Source organism: Aquila chrysaetos, chromosome 16 (genome assembly GCF_900496995.4).
Source record: "Aquila chrysaetos chrysaetos chromosome 16, bAquChr1.4, whole genome shotgun sequence".
NCBI lineage: Eukaryota > Metazoa > Chordata > Aves > Accipitriformes > Accipitridae > Aquila > Aquila chrysaetos.
This window is the reverse complement of record NC_044019.1, coordinates 17,220,995-17,245,289: the sequence shown is the minus strand read 5'-3', so window position 1 is coordinate 17,245,289 and position 24,295 is coordinate 17,220,995. Positions and strand designations below refer to the sequence as shown.

Sequence of the window (24,295 nt, the reverse complement as noted above, 5' to 3'; positions counted from 1 at the left end):
TGCACCTGAAGGTGTTCTTTCCATGTGGCATGTGGAACGACTATGATGATAGTGCAGCCTCTAGAATCAGATTCTCTCTGGATGAAATAATAAGCTGTGATTGCCAATTCAAACATTCTTCAAGAGCAGCAGTTATTCAGGCTTTTAATTAAAACAAAGCTAAAACATTCACTCTTGTGCTTATATTTAACTAGAAATCTTAGTACGATGCACTACCAAAGCAAAACTGTATTTTTACTTGTATTGTGAATACTTGAATTTGCTAAGCGAGAGCTCTTATTGCTATAATTGGTGAATCAAGAAGTCTCATGCTTCCAGTCTTAACAATGAAGTAGAAAGCACAAACTACTTCTGGGTTTTTTTTTGTGCAATGAGGAAATGTAGTATTCTGTCTAGAACAAAAAAACCTAGTAGCCAAACGAACTGAGTATTAATCCAGGCCTTGCTCTCATTGAAAACACCTATGCCTTAACTGTCATTTCTGTAAAAGCAGTGAATATTTTCTGTAATAGTGTGAATAATAAACTGTGCTATAGCTTTCGGTCCTCAATTCTTAATTGATACAGTATGTAGTAAAATCTGAATTTCTTATATTTAATAGCTTGTATTGCAATATATATTGTACTAAAACCATGAGTTTTAGAGTAATGTTTAGATATAAAACCAAAAGCATGTTGGTTCAAAAGCTTTGAACCTGCATGTTTCAAGTTTCTGCAAATTCAAGTCTTGAATTTGAGTAGATCACTTTTTTGGTGATGATTTTCTGTGTAAGATGGTTGGAAAATTGGAAGGACCCTGTGTTCGAAAAACTTGAAGTTCTAAACCAGTTGCTGATTATGAACTGTCTGAAGAAATGGATACAAAATGTTCATTTACTAATGGCAGACATTCATCTTCTTGCTGCTTAGTTCAGTGGGAGGTTTAGGGAGTTCAGGAGTTTTCAGAAGATGGTGGGTTATTCCACTGGTCCTTCGGCTGCCGAAGGGTATTTGATCTCACTTAAATCTGGACTATAAATTTTGGTTCTGGTTTTCACATGCTAAAAATTCAAAGATTGCTGTCTGCTTTTTGATGTATTTTTCATTTATGTCATATTTAGCGATTAACTGTTCAAGCTTCTATATATTACTGGCAGGATGAGTTTCCTTCTGGGAGATATTAATTTTACACAAATTGAAATGAATAGCTGCTTAATTAGAAGGTATGATGTGTTTTAAAGAACACTTTGAGGATTCAGTATGGTCAGGGCAGCAATTCTTCCCTCATCTCATGCATTTTCCAATCTTCTCTCTTGGCACTACTGAACTGAAGTGTTTATTCTTTCTTTGTCTTCTCTCAGGGAAAGAGAAAAGTGAAGGTAGCATCAAATAAAAGTTGTCTTATTGTGTGTAAAGGTGGTATGTTGAGAACAGTTACTTACTGCTATTCATTTCACCCTGTGAGTGGCTGCTATAGATCTATAAAATCTACTGATACACTTTAAAGTAGTTATGTGCCTTAGCTTTCATATATCAATAAATTTTCCACAGCTGCGGATGCTCAGAAGCACGTCTTGTGAAATCTTTGCATTTTATTAAAAAAAAAAAGCAGTAAAAAAAACCCCAAAGAAACTTGTCGACCTTGTAGCCAAGTTCTCCTCCAAATACTTCCAGCTGCAGCTAGAGGGATGAGTCATGCTGAAAGCTGAGGAGCTTTTCTAAAAGCCTTTCACTTGGTTCACATGATTTTTATTTTTTTTAACTTTACATTCCTGTCTGTTTTTCTTTTCTTAACCCCCCCCCCCCAAACCAAAACAAAACCAAAAATGTGAAGGCGAGTCACCCAAGGAAAACCCATACGAGGATGTGGAGCTGAAAGGCCGTCACGCGGGCCGAAAATCCCATCAGCTCTCGGAGAATTCCCTAGATTCTTTGCACAGGATGTGGACGCCGCAGGACAGGAAATACACATCACCTCCCCAGGTAACGGCGTCGGTCTTTCTGTGCTTGAAGCTTATTTAAAACTTTTGCAAGAAAATCCGTCATGGCACAGGAAGAAGAGCAGCTATACCAAATGAGAAAGGGTATCTGGAAAAAGAGTGCTATCAAATGCATAAATCGTTGCAGGGAATGCTCTTGGCAGCTGTAGCTCAGCTTCTCAGCGCTGTGCTGCAGAAGCTGATGGCTCTTTGTGCTGACTATGGCCTGATGAGTTTAAGCAGAATCCTTCCATCGGTTGTTTGTGAGCTGAATCTGGCCCTAAATTATTTGTATGGCTGCACCTCTTTGTGAATTGCCTCTGTGTTTGCTGCTGGGCTTTTAGCAGGGACGGGAGGGAAAAAGTCAGCTGCTTCATCTTGCCCATGTATTGTTACATGAGGCCTATAGAGACTTTGCTAATGTGAAATATGTAGTGTGGCATGTTTTATTGAAAAATGGAGAATGCCAAGTATGCCCCCCCAATAAATAAATTAATAATAAAATAATCAGAAAAACCTGACTGTCTGCATTTAACAAGGCTGTATAAGTTGTGTTTACAGCATAAAGTAAAAGACCAGGAACTTTGCAGACTTTCCATTTTGTGGTAAATTTTCCAAAGCAGTCTGTTTTTTGTGAATGCTATGAAATGCCATGTTGCTTTGTTGTTTATGGGATCATTGTGTTCATAAGGAAAAATATAAATTTCATCATATACTTAATTTTGAGATTCAAAACGCATTTTAAAGGACCTTTGTTTTGCACTGAATCAACAGAAAATTTGCAGTTGAACAAAAGATCACAACAATTTAAGTTTTTGTCTTGTAAAGAGACCTAGAACAAAACTGAATATATTTTCTTTTGCTTATTTTGTGTGCATGTAAGCATCACAGTCCAAGAGACAAAAGAACAGTCCAAGAGACAAAAGAAGTATCACCAGGATTCTTAGTGTGCACCTAACATATAATTTTTAAAACAGCAGTGTTTTCAGCAAAGCTACTGAAAAGGGAACAAGTGGAAAGTAGTAATTAGGCAGACCAAGGAGAAACAGAAACTGCAGCCATGAAGATAAGCTCTTAGTGAGATACATACTATGCATAACAGGCTGTGTGTGTGTTAACAGGAATTGTGCAGCATCTAGACACTCCAACAGGGTGTACCATTAGGGTAGGAACCATATAGGTCCATAGTAAGATACTGTCCATTGTTCTCTGTTTTACACAGGGTCATCAAAGAATATACAGATTAATATACTTCTGTAAAGTTGCTCAGTAAATAAGTACTCTCTGGTATCTTTGCAACAGGGCTATCTATTCTAGTAGCTTCTTTTTGAAATGCTGCCAGGAGTTTCCTGCCAGGAGTCAGTCCTGCCTTAATTGCACTGTCATCGTGCTGATATATAAAGCAAAGAGACACTAAGAACAGGTCAACTATGGGCCTGGGTAATTCTTCAATGACCAGAAATAGAAAAGTCTCAATTTCCTGAAGAATGGCAGCTTCGGCGATGATTTATCACCCAGTTTTTCCAGCATAGCAACATAGCTGGATTAGCAGCATGACTTTTTAGTCATGGATGATGATAAACAAGATGGCAGAGATCAGAAGGTCAGCAGGCTTTCAACAATCATCTCCAAAAAGAATTCCTTTCATGAAAGTATAGACTGGTGCATATTTTCCTGGTATGCTAACCTGTGGTAAGCAGAGACCTCAGAAACACTGGCTTGTGGTCATCTTGAATTCCACTGTGTCTTCTCCTTTCCCATTCATTACTTTCAGTTTTTGAAGTCATCAGATATAAAAAGAGTGTTTTAATGATGACATTGTATTTGTGATGCAAAACCCACACATACAGACACACCTATGCTTAATCCCAGACAGCATGGCACTGTAATAGGTAAGTCCTCCAAGTAGAACAAATGGGACATTTATTACTGCAGGTTTACAGCTTGTAATACTGCTAATAGAATATTAGCAAATGCCAACTGACAGCTGTTTGACGTAATAGTACTTTTTTCTAGACATGCTGGTTAAGCTTCTTACATTGTTTCTGTTTGGGAGGAGAAGGCAGGGACCCGGCCTTCCCAGCCTGCCAATTAACCTTCCTGAGAGCTGGGCAGAGCTGCTCGAAGGACTGCTCCAAAACAGCCCCAGTTTTTTAAAGATAGCTGTTACTTGGTGCTTAATCCTGTCAGAGAGATTTTCGCTTCCCCTGCAGTGATAACAGTTTCATGTTTTAAAGGGAATTCTTTGTAAATGCAGGACAAAGCTGTAGCCGCCGTCTGCACATTGGCAGATCTTAAAACATCTTAACACCATGGAAATACAGCAAGCTTGATTTTCTGTGTTCTTTCTCTAGGCTAAAATAGCAACTTCAATGTAATTGCTCTTGATTTTCACCACTGTAACTGAAAGAGACTGATCAGGCCCATCGGGTCAGTGTTCTGATGTCAGCCAAGCCTTTAAGTTTGAAGGCTCGTAAAGTCGATGTGATGTGGGAGCACGGAAATGCACTAAAGCCAAAAGTACCATTGTTTTCTTTGAACTTTGAAGTCTTAGCTATTGACCCCTGTCTCTTCGTTTTGACCTTAAACCCTCTCTTCGCACATATCCCGCAGAGCAATGGCTCACCTGGTATGATGTCCTTGTGTAGCCACCACTCACTCACAAAGAGCTGCTTCTGCACTAAGTGTTGCTGAGGAGGGGAAGAGCTCAAGCTGTTCTTGTTCCTGCAGCTACCTTCGAAGCCCAGCAGCCAGTCCCTGCGCATCGGGAACTGGTCAGAAAGGAAGAGCCACCGCTTACCACGGCTGCCCAAGCGGCACAGCCACGATGACATGCTGCTGCTGGCTCAGCTTGGCATTCCCTCCTCCCCTTCCAGCCTCAATGAGGACAGCCTGAGTACCACAAGTGAGCTGCTGTCTACACGGCGGGCCAGGAGGATCCCAAAGGTACTGGCAGGGTGATCAGGCTTACGCAGAGGATAGGTCACCTGTCTGCAAGAGCTTGCAAATTTCTATCCAGCCTTTAGCGATCACCGAAAGCTTTTTGTATCCTAAAGGAAAATTGAGATCAAAACAGAAACAGTAACTCTAAGGAGCCAAGACATACTCCTTTTTTACATCCAGCTGTACTGTGAAAATCCCTTCCCTGAAGTGGTTAACTCTGACTCTGCCCCGGTCCAAGAGTAGCAAACATCTGATTGCCATCTTTGCAGAGTTGATTTTAAGCCAGTTCTGTTTTCCACACTTTTCTTTAAGCTCTGTGGGCCAGAGCATTGTTGTGTACCTAACTTTATGATTTTGAATGGGTGATGGTCAAGCAATTTTTATTTATAACATGCAGCAGCATCTGAAGTGGTATTTTTTTTCCTATCACTTGTTTACTGGTCTCTGGAAAATAACTATTATCGGCCTAATAGGTTTCCCTTCATTTACTCACAACATACCCCATCCTGATAACCCTGCTGTCTTGATGGATTTGAAGTAAAAATTAATTTTCCATTTTTCAAGAAGTTTTCCAATTCAAAATGGGATGTGAAAAAAATACAAGCCGCCAAACAACAATGAAAAAACCCAACAAACCTTTTCTAGTACAATAGCAACAGAGGAGGGGAGAACTGCCAATATATTTATTTTTGGCTTGTGAACAAAGTTGATTTTTACTGTGTATTCAGCTCTTTCCTGTTCTTATTAGAGAGCATATTTTAAAGTACATGGCTGTAAATACTGTGAGTAGAGGGAGATTTTTATGTTCCTGTCAATTAGTCTGAAATTCTGTCTAAGCTGGAAACAAGCAAAAAGGAGGAAATTAGTCCTATGTCCTTAATATTTACTATATTTTTACTTTCTTGGAATATACTATTTTACTGCACAAATGAGCATACATCTGTGAAGGAAGTTACAGAGTAACTTACAGAGTAGCTTACTACTTGGTTTTGAGTAAAACTTGAAAAGTTTGGCTGTTAGTTTTGTACCCAACTTTTTTTTTTTTTTTTTGGTGGATTTAAGGGACAGACATTCTCCTTTTCAGCATATGAATGTTCATAGTTTTATCATAAATTTTGTGATAATTTCCGGTTTTGACCACTCTAGCTCCTAGCATCACATATTACTGGAGAATCTTAGGTTTTTATTTATTGAGAAAATGTTAGTTATTAGAGGGAAAAACTCGAACCTGAGAAACTCCTGTTCTGTACCACCCCCAGTGATGCTTTGTGAAGCATTATCCAAATGCTTTAAACATCTGGGCTTTCCTCACCACAGTGCAGGTATTTTACCCCTGGTAAAGCAGCTGAAGCAGACAAAGCGCCAAGCAGCACAGCAAGGGGAGTGAAAAATCCCAGCAAGGCCCCTCACTCCTGGTTCCTGATGCCTTGTTTAGTGCTTACGTGCAGGAATTTTTAGGCCAGCGCATGCGCTGGAGCCAGGCAGGATTTCATCCTGCTGCCTCTGCCGTGGTGCTGTGCAGATTCCCAGTGGGCAGAGCCAGGCACACAGCCGCAAGCAGAGAAGTTCAGCTGAGCCTTGCGGGTGGGTTGCACATGGCTCAGTCAGCATGTAGAGGCAAAATCCCTAATACTGCTTCAAGTGGGAGAACAAGCAACGATTTTAACACTTCAAACTATTTGTTCTGGGCCAGACCCTCTTCCTTTGCTGAAGAGGTTGCATGAGTTTTTGTTCCAGTCTGTGCTCTGTTACTGACTTTCTACTGTGTCTATGGTGAATTAGTTCTCTCACTGAGTTTATTTCTTTCTGCAAGCTGAGGTAAAACAGCTTTGTAAATTGTATTATAGTTCTATGAGTAAAGCTGCTATGGAATGAAATATACTATTCCTTACTCGTAAAATCATTATGAAGATTAATTGCTACGTATTTATGACTCTCCAGAAGTTACAATATTCTATTTAATTATGAATTCTCTAAACACAAGTTATCTCATTAATATTTTCCATCATCTCAGGTTTTTTTGGATAGAGAGTTATTATCTGCATTAGCCCTACCGAAGGAAGTCATAAAGATGATTACCAGGAGTTAAAATTCTGGCTAGACCTGGTTAAAGCCAGCACGAATAGCTAACTTCAAAATACTTTTGTAGAAAAGGATAAGATTAGAGAAAGTAGATATAGAACCTCTGAAGTAAGGTAAGTAAGGCATGAGTTGGAAGGGTAAGGGAGGAGAACTCCATATATGCCAGATCCTCAGCTGATACGATATAGCTTCAGAGCAGCTGGTTCACTCTGTACCTGAAAAGGCTTTAAAAAGTTAGAGCCATCTCCTTCTGTGCTTATTTGAACACACTAAAATCTCAGTTCAGAGAGGTACTAACACACAACACACATGTTACTCATATGCAAAATAAGAATATGTTCTTAAGGCCCATGAGAGTTTGGCAAAGTTGGATATTGCTAATGGATCACTGAGACAATGCAAGTGAAGAGAGAAAAAATAGTATAGAGACAGAGAAATGAGGTGGTAGAGGATAACAGCTACCTCTGAATCCTCAGGCTCATTGTGCTCTTATTGCAAGTGTCTATGAGATTTCTGCAAATGGGATTTAGGTTTCTGAGTGATTTAATTGTTTTTTAAAATACGTCCATAGGTAAAGGAGTGAGATTCAAACAAATGGGGCTCAAAATACGAGAGATTAAGAAATGCACTTTGAAATAGTAAAGGCTTTGGGGGGTTCAGCTGGGCTTTCATGTGCGGTCAAATTCTTTGTTTGGATAGTTTATTTAAAAGTCTCCTGGCAGAAAAGTGTTTGGTCTTACTGATTCCTCATTTTCTTATTTTGCAGCTTGTCCAAAGAATCAATTCCATCTACAGTGCAAAAAGAGGAAAAAAACGACTGAAGAAACTTTCTATGTCCAATATTGAGACAGCATCCCTACGAGGTATTGCCCAAGCATCACAGTTCAGTGAATCCATTTGGATGTTACAGGATTAACAGATTCCCTTCTTTCCTTCACATCTACCCCAGGCTCTACTTTGTTTAGAACTTTCTTCTACAAACGATGATAACTTTCAGTCTGTAAGAGAAAATGGGGATGAGCTCAAAATAAACAAGATTCTCAGCATTGTCTATCCGATTAATCCCATGATCAGCTAGACTTATCCAGCTTCTTCTTTAGTTCACTTTTTGAGTAATTTGCATCTGTAAGTTTTGTCCAAAATTCACAGTTTTGACCTTGTAATTCATTCATGCTTTTTCCTGGCATGTGAATGCTACTCATACTGCGCTTCAGGCTGCTTCTGGAAAAGCAGAGGCCAAAAAGAAATTCAGGCCATGTCTGTAATAGGAGTTTGATAGAGCTTTAATGTGAGTACACCTCAGAAATACGTCTTGTCATAAGGTTACTTCTGCACGTTACTCTCACTCAGTTTGGTGAGTTCTGGTAATTGAACATGTTGCCCACACAGACAAAGCTCATAAGGCTTACTTTGACTTTTCAAGTGCTGCATAATTTTTTTTCAAAAAAATTAAAATCTGAAAAAGAAGTAGAAGGGTCAAAATCCATTTTCCAAATGGCACATTCACCCCTGTAGCCTAGCATGGATGGGGGTTCAGTGCAACCAGTTGCTGTAATGGAGAATGAATTTTCACCTTCATCAAAACGAAGCTCTTATTCTCAAGCAAAATTGAAACTTAATCCAAGGAAAACACAATCTAAGGAGTGATTCAAACTGTTTATCTGAAGATATTTTAAAACTGAGGAGAAAGCATGCGTGGATCACAAAGCTCAGTGTGAGATATGATTTTTCCCAGTTTCACCAGTAAACCAAGTTTATGTTTGCTTTGGTTTTGCGTTAACTGATCCCTTTATCTCCTCTGCAGATGAGAACAGTGAGAGTGAGAGTGACTCAGATGACAGGTTTAAAGGTAAGGGATCAGCCTTCAATAACTTCTAGTCAGCCACTGTCGCAGACCTTATCAACGTACATTCTGCTGCTGCTGCACGTTGCTCCTGTCCATGGCCTATATTTTCCTTCCTGAACTATGCTAACTCCATTACTGCAGAGCTCACAAAGTTTCCAACACAGGAGCATGAATGTGGAAAGCAAGGACAAAATGAGCTGTGAGGATCTAACAAGGATTTGGCAACTGTGTCGTATAATGAAGAACAGGACCTTTGATAGATTTGCTTTGTCAGCCACTTCACAGATGCTGATGTTTTCCAGACTGACTACTGGGTGCAAACTTAGAGGGATGAGATTGGATAAATATGCTCTCTTCTTATTCATACACTGCTTTAAGTGTTTACTGCTAGCTGCTGTTGGAGGCAAGATTATGGGTCTTATCCAGCGTAGTGGTTCTTGTACTCTTTTATAGGTCTGCAGTCTCCAAATTGTAGAAATTCCTTTATCAGTGCACAGCACCTGCACAAACTCTGCTTGAGCCAGGCCAGTAAATTAGTCCCTCATTTTCAAGAGCCCTGATACACAGAGAGAACTATAAAAAAGTTGAAGGCAGCAACAACAGATTTTATTACTAAAAACCTATCACGTTGTTAGTAAGTGAGGGGAAAAAAACCCAAGAGTGCAGAGCTGTGGTTATAAGATAAGGGGCAAGCGTTTGTGTCTACCTGCTGCAGATGTCACCTGCATACTGTTCATGCAGGAAAACTTGATGGAAAAAATTGTCTTAGGGAAAAAGATTTGTTCCAGATAGGTGGTGATAAGACCACCCAAAACAGGCTGTATGCAACATTGCACAGTCACGTGTGGAAAAAGACTCATTGCTCCTTTGTAGACAGGTACCAACGCAAAAGCACTTTCAGTTCTGTTTCTCTTTGTGTCAAAAAACGTGGGGGTTGCTTTTGCTCACAGCCCATGAAAGAAGACAGAAAGGGCCTGGCCTCTCTCTTGTTATTGGGAGGATATTCTGATTTCACTGGAAACTGGGAAGATTTTTCCCCACTGTTGTGGAACGGAGGATCTTCATTCTGATGGCTCCCTAACTTTCTGCTCCTATATGATGTTATATTTACATTGGTGCTCTCAGGGCATCCTGAGCCTAAGATCCAGTTGTCATGTGTAGCATGATAGGATTCACTGGGTTCCCATCTGTGGGGGTGGGCTCTTTGGTTTCTCCTCTTGCAAATATCAAGCACTGGCCAGCAGTGTGGGGCTATCTCAACACAGGACAAGGCAGGTTATTTCTTGGGATTTAGCTTCCCTAGTTGTGCGGTGACACCACACCCCAAGTGCTTTATCAAAATAATTTTTAATTTTTCTGTTGTTGAACCAGTTGTATGATGGCTGGTCATCAAGGGGTTTCCCTTTCTTTCTGTCAATTAATTACTGCTGTGATAAAGTGCTTGTGACATCTTATTTCCCTACCACAAGGGACAGACTGTCTTTTGCAAACTGTGGGCAGTGTCAGTGAATATGGCCTTAAGGGATTGACATGTGCTGCTAATAATTCATTTGCCATTGCACAGAGATCCTGGTGTGAAGAGGTGGGGAAGAGCATGCAGGAAGCTGATTTTACTTAGCTGTTTTCACTTGTTGGTCTACTAGAACTGGTAATGATGTTGCTGACTAGTTCGCCATAGACATCTAGCGACAAGTCACTGAATCAAGGCGTATCTTTGAATCAGGACTGCATGTGGCCATGAAGCTAAGACTGCCCCTCAATCCAATTGGCACAAGCAAAGCAATCCCACAGGAGGCAATTTGCACCTCTCCTTTCCTTCTCCCTTCCCTGGAGATCATTCCATGGCTTGTATGGACTATGCCTGTGCTGTAGAGAAGGAGAAAATACACCTTACCAATGGTTCTTAGCATAAAGCTGTGCTATGTAGGCACAGGTCAGAGAACCGTTTTTTGCCAATGTAAACCAGGTCCAAGTGAGGCCTGAGATGTGTCACCCTGGAGGCCCTAGTGCATCTGCACACCCACATAAAGGCTTACGATCTAGTCTTATGTGTGAAGAAAAAGCAGACCTTTGGCAGAGTAGCACTTATGAACTGCAAATTATTTCAGTGACTTAGTGTTGCATCACAAGTACTTGGAGAGAGTTTTGATTTATGTGTGCAATTAGTTAGGGAGACTACAGTATGAAGGTTTGCTTTTGAAAGGAGAACATGCTTGGAATAATACGCTGGCAAATTGAAACTCCTTTGTGAATGGCTGTGGTTTATGTGTACACATTATGGTCCTAGGTAATGATCTGTCTCTTTCTTTTTGTTCTTTTGGGTTTTTGTTTGTTTTTGTTTTGGTTTTTTTTTTTTTTTTAATGTTAGCTCATACCCAGCGTCTAGTACACATCCAGTCCATGCTGAAGAGGGCACCAAGTTATCGAACCCTGGAGCTGGAGCTGATTGAATGGCAGGAACGGGAGTTATTTGAGTATTTTGTGGTAGTGTCACTGAAAAAGAAGCCCTCTAAAAACACTTACCTCCCAGAAGTGACCTATCAGTTTCCCAAGGTAAAAGAAAAATTCTTATGTACAGTTCATTCTAAGATCAATAAAGTGAATAAGTGGGAAAATTGATAGAAATCTATTTTTTAAATGGAGTTAATCATTCAGCTTTCATAATTGTTCCAAAATGATCTGTTACAAAGCGAAGGGCATAGAGAAGGTGACTGAAAGCTTTCCCTGTTTACAAATTTATCTTTTCCAGTGCTGGAAAGTTTAGCCTGATGGTAGGTGCTTTGAAGACTGTGTTTAAATTCAGTTTCTAAATATTTCATTTTTAACTCATTTTGGCTATATTAGGATTTGTTCCAAAACTCACTGAAGTCAATGGAAAAACTTTTGCTGATCTATGGCATTTCTCTTGTGCTTTTGCAGCAGAAAGGAATTTGAGTTAGGACTGTGTTTTAAGTGGCCATTGTGCAACAAGGGAGTTTCGGACAATTAAAAAAAAAACAGCAGTGATTATTTCTATTGTACTAGCATCAATAAGCCTGTCCTTGGGTCATGCCTCACTCTGCAAAGCACAAATAAAGAACAAGCTGATGAGCCCTTGCTCTTCAGAACTCATTAGTAACCCCCCCTCCTGAGAGGTGCTGTGAAGCTGGCACTAACAGTAACTGACTGAACCTCATTTTTCTCCCCTGCAGCTAGAAAGACCAACCAAGCAAATGCGTGAAGCGGAGGAGCGTCTCAAGGCTATCCCTCAGTTCTGCTTTCCTGATGCCAAGGACTGGCTCCCTGTCTCTGAATACAACAGGTAAACCCTCTGGTGCTCCTCTGCTGCACAATGCTGATGGAGTGCATCTGGAGCAGCCACAGGCTTGCTGATGCCCAATTAAGGAAGTAGCAGTTTGAGTCTTGGCCACTTCGGGCTCAAGCAGCTGTATTTAATTTTTTCTTTTAAGTTCTGTATTATTTTTCTTCCCTATTCTGCCTGCCTCACAGGCCCGTGTGGCTGAGGGGAAGAGGTTTGAAGGTTCCTCTCAGTGCTAAACCCGAAAGCATAAATGGAAGTATTTAAAATAAATTTTAAAAAGGACGGGACCCTGCCCTAGTCATTTACCCCAGAATGCTTGTCTAACATTGCAGGACTCCTCTTCATTTGGCTCAAAGCAATGTTGTTCTGAGAATTTTTTTGGAGCCGAGCTCTATGCCAGCAGAGGAGCACTATTTTCCTTCTCTCGGAGATGAATGACTACAGGAGAAGGGCAAGGGAAGGGAGAGCCAAGTTTGCATTTTCTTTTTCATTCAAAAGAAACCTCAAAAAATGTATGGTTTTTTTTCCCTGCATTGATGTGTCAGAACCTGTTGATCTGAAGGTGTAGAAGTAGTAGAATAAGCAGAAGGGATAGAATCATAGAATGGTTTGGGTTGGAAGGGACTTCTAAAGGTCATCTAGTCCAACCCCTCTGCAATGAGCAGGGACATTTTCGACTAGATCAGGTTGCTCAGAGCCCCGTCCGACCTGACCTGGAATGTTTCCAGGGATGGGGCACCTGCAGCCTCTCTGGGCAACCTGTTCCAGTGTTTCACCACCCTCATCATAAAACATTTCTTCCTTATATCTAGTCTGAATCTACCCTCTTTCAGTTTAAAACCGTTACCCCCTGTCCTATCACTACAGGCCCTACTGAAATGTCTGTCCCCATCTTTCTTAGAAGCCACCTTTAAGTACTGGAAGGCTGCAATAAGGTCTCCCCGGAGCCTTCTCTTCTCCAGGCTGAACAACCCCAACTCTCTCAGCCTGTCCTCATAGGTGTTCCAGCCCTCTGATCTTTTTTGTGGCCCCTCTCTGGACTTGCTCCCACAGGTCCACGTCTTTCTTTTGCTGAGGACTCCAGAGCTGGATGCAATACTCCGGGTGGGGTGTCCCCATATTCTCCTGGGATGTGAGATGGCTTTTTAAGATGCATGGTCTGAGATGTGTGTAAATGAAGTAAGACCTGTTCAGAGTGTGTCTAGAGGGACTTTCAACGATGACAAGGAACTAGCATTCACCTGCAGGAATTACTGTAGCCAAGAATATGTATAGAAATTTTTATTGGCTTATGTATGGCATATGCAACATAAACATGTTATATTCTGTGTTGCTTGGCTGTATTATTCACTGTGTGGAAGCACCTAGATAGTGAGTTATTGAAAACACTGAAGGAGAAGCAGACAACTGTGTGGGCAACATTGGTATGAGAATCACACAGCCCTGCCCACACAGCATTTTACCTCTTCTGCTGCCGCTCGCCTAGACAGACCTTTCATAAGCTCATGTTTGTGAAACAAGATATCCCTCCCATATACAGCTATAATCATATAAAACCTGACATTCCAGCACAAAGAAAAAGTGTTTTATATAATGCCACTTAAAACTTGCAAAGCGGTCAGGAATGTTTCTCTGTCCAGGCACAAATTCACAGATCCATCCCTTTACCTGTGCTGTAATTATAGCCTTAAACTGTTGGTTTACTTCTCTGTCACAAATGGTACTTACTCTAGACAGGGATATAAAATGAGCTGGATTTTGGAAATCTGTGTTGTTTCTGGATTAGAAAATAATTTCTCTACTCTTAGGGAATATCTAAGGTTCTCCCTTTAAGAACAAAGCACAGTCCAAAGACAGGATCAAACTAAAAGGTGAGGGAGATAAAGCATTTGAATACTGCCCTCAAAATTTGATTCATGTGTTCCTTCTGCAATACAAAGGGACTGCCATATCACTGAAATTCGGCACCCATCTCTTCTTATAATAAGATAGCTAGGTTGTCCACAACTGTGCAGGTATTTTTGTTCTACTGTTTATGGAATTTGTCCACATAGTATGTCCAGATGATGAGCAGAGGGAGAGAAGACCCTCCAGTAGGTAGAATCTCTCACTGGATAAGACAGTATCCCTTTCTAAATGATCTACCTCGTAGCTATGCTGTAGTTCTGATCGTAAGATCTGGGCAATTTATTTTCTTCTAGTGAGACCTTCTCTTTTATGCTGACTGGGGAAGATGGGAGCCGGCGGTTTGGTTATTGCAGGAGGCTGTTGGTAAGTACATCACCTTCACCTCAAAATGCAGAATTCTGTTAAACAATATCTCAAAACTATAGTCTGAATTTTGAGGGTGTCTTTCATGGTTTTAAAAGAAAGCTGAGTTACTCTGAAATTTTGGAAATATAAGGAGCTCAAGTAAAATAAGAATTTTTAATGGCTGTCTCAAATAGATCACAAGTCTTGTAGGAAATTCATAAGAATGTGGAAAGTTTCTTCTGTGAGCACTTTTAAAATTCTTTGATTCACATGCTTTCAAGCAGAATCAGAAATACTACAACATTTCAAACAAAGGCAAATGTGGTATTTCTAAACATTTGTGAGTAGCATTTATCTCTTGGACAGCTGCTTACATCTCCAAAGTATTCTGCCAGCACTGCCTAATCAGTCTGCAGCAGCTCCGTGATGTAGGTAAAGAAGCCACCCTGTCAAGTAGGAGGGCAACAATGGTGGAGAGCACACCACCATCACCATTTGCTCAGGACCATGCAATAAGCTGATGCCACTGCTGGGAAGTCTAGGTTCTCAGGCTCCTTTTCAGTCCTCGTGACCAGGGGTGGTCAACTGATGGTGCAGGGACCTGACAGCCTACCAAACAGTTTTGTCTCATCACCTGGAAAATCACTGGTCACCTGATAAATTGAGAGCTTGGCAGTGTGTGTGTGTGTGTGTGTGTGTGTGTGTGTGTGTGTGTGTGTTGGGGGACAGGGAGCAGGGGGGAGGAAACTGCACAAAGGCTTCTGAAGTGTATTAAGGCAGGTGAAGCACAGTGCAAACAGGGATTTTGCTGTCCATCCTGCAGACCTGACTGGATGGCAGCAAAGCATAAAGCAGTTGGTTGCTCCTGCACTAGCTTGTGACTAGGTGGGGAGCCATGGCTCCTGTGCTGTTCACATGACAGTTGTCTACACTTGGTTGGAAAGTTTATATGGATATTGGATGCTGCAGGAGCCTTCTGCGTACTCTCTGTTCAAAATGAATATCTGCAGCAGCATTGCAAACTTGTAAATAGGTACCCCCTATCTAAGAGAAAGGGACACTGGCACTTTCCCCTTCCTTCCCTCTCTGGCATGATTTCCCATCTTTCCAAGCAGGGAGCACCTGCCTTCAGTAGCTTTCAGTGGCTTCCAGTAAGCAGACAGAGCAACTCGATGTCATTAGAACAGCACACTCCATCCTGCATGCTGCCTGTGCCTGACCCTGCTCTTACCCGGCTGTTTTCCTATGGCAAAGCTCCTTGTCGTGCAGACAGCAGATGCTTTGCCTGGGACGTATTGCTGTGTGTGGTTCCTCTATTTGTAAGAAGTTTCGTTTAAACTAACATAACAGAAAACTTGTTTATCAGTTCTGTGGGCGGTATTTGCCATAGGTAGCATCACAGAGACTTGCTTACTCTGTATAACACAGTGTGTAAGTGTGGGCCACAACAAGGTTTATATGTGGAAAGGAAATGTCAATGAAGGCTTGTGTTGCAGTAAATGTAGGGCTGGTCAGGGGGTGATTCAGAGATAAACAAGCGGAGCACCTAGAAGGTATCCTTTCTGGTGTAAACAACCATAATAAGATGTAGGGCAGCAGTAAAATTCAATTACTTTTTTATGTGTTGTCATTTAAAAGGATAATAATATATTTGGAAAAAAATAACAAAACCTCAGAAAATGTTGGCTAGAATTAAATTATGGAATGTTTTCACTCTACCAGGTAAAGGTGGTTTAAGACTTTTGTGTTTCTGGGAATGTTAGCAAATTTGGAATCATGCACAGAGCTTACATTTGTGAAATGCAAAACAGTTGATCCTGGACCAGGCTGAGACTGAAATTATCAGCCACAATAAAAAAGACGTATGCGCAGGAATGTCGAATTAATTTGTCAATGAAGGATTAACATAGGCTTTTTTTACTCACTTAAGGTTCAGTGAAATCCACCTTACATTAAAGGCAGCATAAAAATAGAATACTGACTTTCAGCTGGTGCAGAAGATAGGTTAGCATAGTAGGAAATACCAGGAACAGAATTAAATCAATACTACACACTTTTATATAAATGGTCTTTTGATACAGCATTGGAGATTGTTTTTATCCTCCATTGACTATGGCAAAAATCAATCAACCAGATAGCAAAAAATAATTTAAAAAAGGGGAAAGTACTGTCTTGCCAAATTTATCTAATAATTATAAAGCCAGTTATAAAGCTGATCTGCTGCTGCCCTGGGAGATCACAATTCAGGATGTTTCATCTGGTTCCAAAACCTCACATGCAGAAGCTGACATGTCTCATCTCACTGGTACAGCCTACCCAGCAGAGGAAAGTGGAGTGATACCAACATAGCTTGTCCTTTTCTGGGGCAAATTCTGCCGTGCCTTCTGAGAGCAAAACTGGTACGGTCTGGGGCTTAGAAAGAAAGAGGATTTTGGAAGCTGCAGAGAAACATCTCGGCATTTTTCTGTCTGGGGAAATGGCAAAAGTAGCAGAGATCTACTGTTATTTGAATCCTTCAACCTCTTTCTGTCCTGCTGGGAGAAATGGTGGAATTGGGGTTGTTACCTGAAGTTCCTTCTCCATAGGGTTCAGCTGTGCTCACAAAGTGTAACAATTTCTTGTCCCCTGCAAATGTCTGTGCATGGGTGGAACAGCCTGACTGATGTGTACCTCACTGTGGTATTTCTACTTACAGGCACGTGCATACTTTCTTATCTTATATATGCAAATACAGAGTTTGTACAGGCAACAAGGAGCACGTAAATTCTGCAGGCACTGTTTATATGCCAGAGGCTTGGGGTCTAAAGCAGATTTTTATATTTGAGTGTCCAATTTCCTGAGCAGTTTCTGAAAGCTTCAGTTAGGGTGGCTCTGATGTCCAGGAGTGCACAGCATCTCCTCTGATTAGTCCCATTCCCGACCTACAAGTTCTGTCAAATGTAGCAACCGTAACTTGGGACCTACATGCGGGTTTTGGCAAACATTACGTAAGAGAAGGGTGGGGCCATACTGTGTGATATAGAACCATAAGAAAACCCTAAAATCATTATAAACTGCTCTGCTTCAAGACAAGCCAACTGCTGTGAGGCTAATTCCTTAGAAAAGATTCCCCAGCTGTCCTGGCGAGGGATGCTCTTGTAATACCCCGTGAGAGGTGTCTCACGCCTTCTAGAGCATTTGGCAGTCCTCGGCAGCGGGCTTCGTGGCTGGATGGGCCAACCAGCCTGATCCTGTGAGGATGGCTGGCTGTCTCTTCTGCAGAGGCTGGTGTTCCGATTCATTTGTCTATGAAACAATTACTTCTTGTCAGCCTTGTTCTCCTTTGGCATGTTGTGATATGAACAAACTGCTACACTTTTTCTTTTCTGCCTTCAGATTCTTTCAGGCCCTTTTTTGGGGGGGTGTGTGCTAAAACCCTGCCAAAACTACCTCACGGGATACAGTGACAATTACGTTCTGTTTGTACTACAAATCCTGTACAGTATCCCTTTTAAATGTATTTATATTGTTTTGTTTCATTTTGGAACAGGATTAGAATGGAATGTAACCTATTGTACCACAGCAAACAATCTGCACTTCCATAGATAGCATGAAGTTTTCCAGTTACATCTTGATACCTCCAAGGCAATTGTGTAACAGCTTTCCTAGTGACTTGATGTGAGAAGTATGCATCTTCACATAAAAGGAAATGGGCCAATATATAGTAGAGATATTAACTCTCACTTCTATGACATTTTACTGCAAATAAGACATTTTTATTTAATAACAGATTAACTTTCTTTTCCATGCTAATTAATCCATCAACTTGCTAGGCTCTTTTCTAGAGCTGTTCTTGGGCTGTGGCTCTGTGATATGCACATGTCAGCAGCAGAGATGATTTGAGAAGTTCCTGCTGACGGCTTAGCCTCACCTGACTGGTCATGTCCCTCTCCATTACAATGCCCCTGGTGCTATGGGGCAGCAACCTGGGTAGTGGCAGAAGGGAGAGCGGGAGCACAGGAACAGTGGGAGCACACGGTGGAGAAGGAACAGGGGTGAAGCTGCTGTAACATGAATCTGAGTGTACCTTGTAAAATACAGATTTTTAATTTGGTTTAGTGTAAAACTTCATTTTACTAATTGCCTTGACTTAATATGTTAAAAAATTGCTTTCTAAAGGGTGTGACTGAAATCTCAGCTCTTCTTTATCTGTCCAAGTCTGTAGGCTTGTGCCCAGTAAGAGCACAGTGTATATACAAGGATCACAGTGGTGAAAGCAGGGACCTTCTCAGTGAGTTTCTGCTGACAGAGCCTCAGCTGCAAGACCCACCAGTATGTGAAAATCTGCAAAACTTTCCTTACTGGGAGGCCATGAATGGTCTCTGGAGCCCAGAAAAAGGGTGTAGACAGCCAGAGAGACACCCGGCCTGTATCCTTTGGGAGATGCTTGGATCCAGTGCAGCTCCTCGGCAGCCTGGGTTGTCAGTGGCCTTACGGCTGGGATCCACAGCCATGCCAGGCCCTGTCCCCAGGGATAGTCATGGCATGTAAGCTGCTGTTTTGTGGGATCTTCACAAGCATCTTGGGCTTTACTGCCATGGGTGTTGCTGCGGATGCTGACTGGTGCCACTTCTAGCTAGTGGTGCAATACTGGAGTATAACATACTGCATCCTCAAAACAATGAAAGTCCTGCAGTTTGTTGCCACAGCTGGCAGCTGGTTCATGGGAATGGTAGGAGACATAGGGCAGACATCTGAGAAGACCCAGTTCTCAGAGCGGAAAGCCTGACAATGTCAGGATTTCTTGGCTGGTAACTTTGTACTGGCAGAAATAAGATGAAAACTTGCAGGGTCTGTTTCACCCTATCCTACCTCTTTCTTCCCTCTCACTTAAGAAATGGTCCTCCAGCACTTTTCTAGGCTAAGATGAGCCAGCCCCAGGAGTCAGTGGAGGAGTGGATGCCTGAACATGAAGTGTGTACATTAAAACATGAAAAGGAGTCGTTAGGTGGGACTAGTTCATCCTGCATTTGCTGGGGCAGGAGAAGGGAATTTGTTACACTGTGAAAGCAACTTTTGTGGGATGCAGACTAATGTTTATGGAACTGAAAAAAGCTCACTGGAAAACCTTTTCTTCTTGCCTTCTTCCCTCCATCTTGCCCTCCCCCAAGCACCTTCGATAGCCCAGTACACATTGGGTGCCCTGGAATTGAAGTTCATGTTTCACATATAACAAGAAGACTTTATACAAGCTTTTGGATTTAAAACACCAACAGTTTTCTCATGGTCTGAATTTGGATTGGCCCTAACAAGGAATCAAGAGCTGCCACAGAAGCTGGCTTGTGACTGATGTATTCACTTTAGACTCCCAACATTGGAAGTGTTCTGATTCCTGGCACCATTAAGGAACATCTCTGTTTCTGGATATGTTGGCTTGCTGGTGAGACTAGGGCTTGTGTGGCCATGAGGATGTGATTGCATTAGGCTTAAGAGAGTGATGATCTGATCTGATCTGACACAATAACCTGATTTCTGCAAACCTACTTTTCAGTCTCTGTATTTGTAGGTTTGTCATTGTTTAAATTAAGCCAGCAACAGAATAGCAGACTTCCCAAGAAGAAGCCTTGCTGGGTTTTCAGTATGCCTCTCTCTTTCTGAAACTGCCAAGCCTTATCTAGTATATGCAGAAAAATGTTCATGGGAGGCATCTCCTCTACCTTCTTGATGTCATCCATTCAAGCTATGCACCCATCAGCTTGTGTGTGGCTCTAATATAACTGAGCAGGAGAAATGTGCTGGGAGGTTATTCAGGAATACCCTGTTTCCCTGTTTAAGCTTTGGATTGAATCTGTATCTTTCATTGTTCCAAGATCAAGACAGTCCTAGACCCAGGTAGGATTAAAATAGTGTTCTTTTCACTCTCCTGCAGAAGGGAATAAACATTACACAATATGTGTGTCAAAATGGCATTTGCATTGTCATTTAAATATTTTTATGTACTATCTCTGTTATATGATCATTGCTTTAATGACAGCTAATTACAATTGAAGCATCTACAGTTCTGGTCTCAAAGGGAGCCCAGGGTGTTAGAGGCTTGTGCATAGCTAATGCATGTGCTTTGCAAAGGCTGCTTCCTTCAGACAACTCAGCTGCTGCTGTGCGTTTGTGATGGTCCTTTTTCACCTGGCCTTGGCGCAGCCCTTACTGCTTCCTCCAGTTTTCCTAATAATGCTCTCTGGGAATTATTTAGAAGATCTCAGGCAAGATGTCCTGTTTCATTTTGGGGAGGAAGCAACACACCCTTTCTGGAGTCTTCAGGTTGATGCTAGTCTGTTTCTTGCTGCACTCCTGCTTCTTTCAGATGGAAGGTAGGACTATGGTGCACGTTTCTCATTCTTGCTGTTTAGTAGGTGTGTTTTTGCTGCCTTTCCTCTCCACACAGTGTATCTTCAGGTAGATGGGTGAGGCTGGGAGGAGAAGTGCAGGAGGAAAAATGTTTTGTTTGGTCTTCTCTACTTTGATTCCTCTGATGTCAACATGCTGGGACTAGCATTCCCCAGGTATTTCTGGGGCTGCGAAACTGGGAGTTTTCCTGACACTCCACAGACTCCCTGGTATCTTGAGAAGCCCAAACCACTGAGTTATGTGTCTGAATGGCTGGCGAGTATGCACACTGCAGGGACAGCCTGCCTTGTTTTGAAAGCAGGTGCATGCAGTGTGTGAGACTCTCAGTGCTATGCCAGTCTGGGAGGAGATATCAGAAGGCTCTCCTAGATTTCAAGCACATGGGCAGGGAGGTGTGATTTGAAAGAGAAAAATGGCAGGCTTATTTTTTGGAGCAAAAGCCTCCTGTTTCTCCTGCCAAAGCAGGTTTTGGAGTGGGCTTTACTCAGTAAACTTCAGATTAAACTCACTATAAAAAAAGACTGTCCTGAGCCACTTGCAGACCAGCCCTGATGCAGATCTCAGCTCCTCCATCTCGTAGCCAAGTTCTTGTCAGTTTGTGTTCATCCTCTTGGGAAACTGTCTCGTTATCAACAAAACTCATTAGCATTTTCATTCGTGATACTGGACTAAGGCTGAAAATATCCTGGGCTCCATGAAAACAAATCAAAACCAAAACATCATCCCCTCCATCCCTCTTCCGGGAAGAGTGCAGTGGATCAAGGCAGAGTCACTCAGATGCCTCTCAGCTGTGCTCCTTTACCATACAGCTTCCCTGAACTGGACCTAGTCCTTGTGTGGAAGTGTGAGACTTGAAGGACATGACTTGGACATGACTCCAAGGCTTTGTAGCTACCTTGTAGACCACAGCCTGCAACTTGGAAGCACTATCTTCTGGGAAGAGAGTAGGTTAAACCAGTATTGTTGTCCAGACCCAGTGCCCAAGTGTCCCCTAGTGAAGAGAGAGGAGTCCAGGCAGAGAAGGGAGGAGTGTCATGTCCCATTCGATGTTTTTCTGGGAAAGAAGCAAACTGAAGCACAATGAGCAGGGGTTTTAGATCCATCTTTGAGGTGTAAACCGATGGCCGAGAGGGGAGGTTATGTGACAAATTGCCAGTGTTAAAAATTTGAGACATCCTGCCCCTCAGAATGGCTCTGCCTGAGGCTTTTGCTTGCTGCCTCTTACAGATGATATGTATCCATCTGGGAGCCTGTGCTGTTTGCAGGAAAAAGTCTCTGAAATAACAGAAAAGGATGTTCTATACGATGAGTGCAAGGAGGGAAGAATCCCAGCTCTCAGAGACATGTAGCCTTCAAGATGTTTGAAAGCAATGATATTTCATAAAGGAGAATCTTTGAGTAAGCGTTAAGCAGTTATTGTTTCTGGTCTTATAGATGACCCAGGAATGTGATGTTTTTACTGGCACTCAGTGAGACAGCTCTTGCTTGGGAGCTATCCAAGAGTCCTGGCATGGCTTCGGCATTCCTGCAGATTTGACACAATGATTTTAACCAAAATCCCACATGCTTGATATAATCACTCAGTGCCTTTAGAAAGGGTTTTATACCTAATATGGACAAAAAAGGGCTCTGCTTTTTCAGAGATGTGACGTGTAGTGAGCAGGTTTGGATCCAGAAATAGACTCATCTGTATTCACTTAGCTTTGGTATTTTTTTGTGGTCTTTATTATAACAGGCAGGCACCTGCTGACTGTCCAAGTCTAGATTGCAATATTCAGATTTAAAAGGCACAGCTACTCCTCAGTTTCTCTTGATTGACATCTGTGACATGTAAATGTGAAACACACCATGGGGAAGTTAATCACTGTATTAGCAAAGTCTAATGATGAGACAAACATAAAAATACACTGGCCTTCTGTGTGGATACAGAGGAGATGACCAGCCACTTTGGCTAAACGTACAAGTGGGCAGAAGGTGATGGAAACAGTGACTGAGCTCCTTTATCACAGAGTCGTTATTAATGGGGATGATTCTGTCACTGCTGCATATCAATAATGTACAGCTGCGCAAAGAGGCCAAGTGGTTCTTTTACAGCCACTTTTCACTCCATGCAGCACAAGCACAGCTGACTCCACGAGATGGAAGGAAGTAGGCAGCCTTGCCTACTGTCTCAGATCCCACTTTCAGCTTTTTGCTGCTGCGGTACTGGGGTTTGCTAGCGTATCTGCAGCCGTTTTGTGCCGTGATGGACGTAGCTCCTGGACGAGGCAGCGCCACGACTTCCTTGTATTGTATCTTGGGACTACGTGTGACTGCATCTGAAGTCAACAAGCTGCCTTGCTCAGCATTGGTCTGATTCTACTTCTTTTCCAGTAAATAACCTGAATCTAGCCAGTGATTGTACCCTTCCTTCACACACAGTGCTGACGGGCCTTTCCATGCAGTCGTATAGGGAGGGTTGCAGAGTCCAGTATGCTGAGGGAATACATGTCAGTTATGCCAATTTAAACCATTTGCTTCTCTAGGAAATATCTTCAATAGGATGGTTGTAGAGGACAGTCTTTATAGGTTTTGGGTTTGGGTTTTTTTTGGGGGGGGTGCATCATTGATTCATACTTGCTGCTGTTTAAGTTATTTAAGAGTTTCATGTTTCTCATGCATTAATCTGAAGAATTTAATGATTTAGCTCATGCAGCTTGCCTTTGTTTAGGTCTATGAGCTTGCTTTCTGTAAGTTGAGCTCTCTTTGAACATCATGGAGGGAGTGGGGAACTAAAGCCGTCATAACCTCCCTTAGCATTGTAGTTCTCATCTTCCAGCACATGGTCCCAGGGTGGCCCCACAACTCGTGCTGCAGCAGGAGCAGAGGACAATGATAGCGCAGGCATGAGTTACAGTTGTAGTTAAATGTGCTTTTATGGCTGCAAGCTGGAGAGATATTAGAATACAGCTCCAATGTGCTGTGATTTCCAAAGAGGATAAGCACTATTTATGCTTTTTAGTTTACTGTCTTATGGAAGAAATATGATGCTTTCCCAAGAGTAGCTATTTTGATGGAGAAACGGATAGTGAAAGATGTCACATGATGGCCAACTGTGTGATCAGAGGAGTGTATTTCCTTATGACTCCAAATTAATATGTAATTTCAATCTCCTTTTTACTGTTATCAGCCAAGTGGAAAAGGCCCACGCCTACCTGAAGTTTATTGTGTCATCAGCCGGCTGGGGTGCTTTGACTTATTTTCCAAGGTAAGAAGATTTTTTTTTTTTCAATATTGCTTTTTAATTTGATTGTTTACTGAGACACATCTGCAGTGATGAACCAGACGAGAAGAATTTCTTCCTTTGATGGGAGACAACTGTATTTTACAGTTGCTGTTTTGGATATTCCATCCCTATTACTGGGTTCATCAAAGAATGTCTTATTACTTCTGTGACTGAGGCAGAACTTGATTCAAAAAACATCTGGGTGTCTGTATGATCTGGCTGACTGAAGTTTTTTCCATTGTTTTCTAAAGCTGTTCTGTGCTG

General features: G+C 41.9%; 1 protein-coding gene across 5 annotated transcripts in view; it reads left to right on the top strand.

Moving 5' to 3' along the window:
• Positions 1-24,295, top strand: part of DENND2B (DENN domain containing 2B) — a 182,077-nt gene that overhangs the window by 126,514 nt on the left and 31,268 nt on the right. For all 5 annotated transcript variants that reach the window (XM_030039877.2, XM_030039874.2, XM_030039880.2 and 2 more), the window contains 8 exons: positions 1,813-1,961; positions 4,688-4,903; positions 7,749-7,845; positions 8,787-8,831; positions 11,197-11,381; positions 12,020-12,129; positions 14,331-14,400; positions 23,936-24,013. In XM_030039877.2, coding sequence (XP_029895737.1) covers positions 1,813-1,961; positions 4,688-4,903; positions 7,749-7,845; positions 8,787-8,831; positions 11,197-11,381; positions 12,020-12,129; positions 14,331-14,400; positions 23,936-24,013 — 950 coding nt within the window. The remainder of the gene's footprint in view (positions 1-1,812; positions 1,962-4,687; positions 4,904-7,748; positions 7,846-8,786; positions 8,832-11,196; positions 11,382-12,019; positions 12,130-14,330; positions 14,401-23,935; positions 24,014-24,295) is intronic.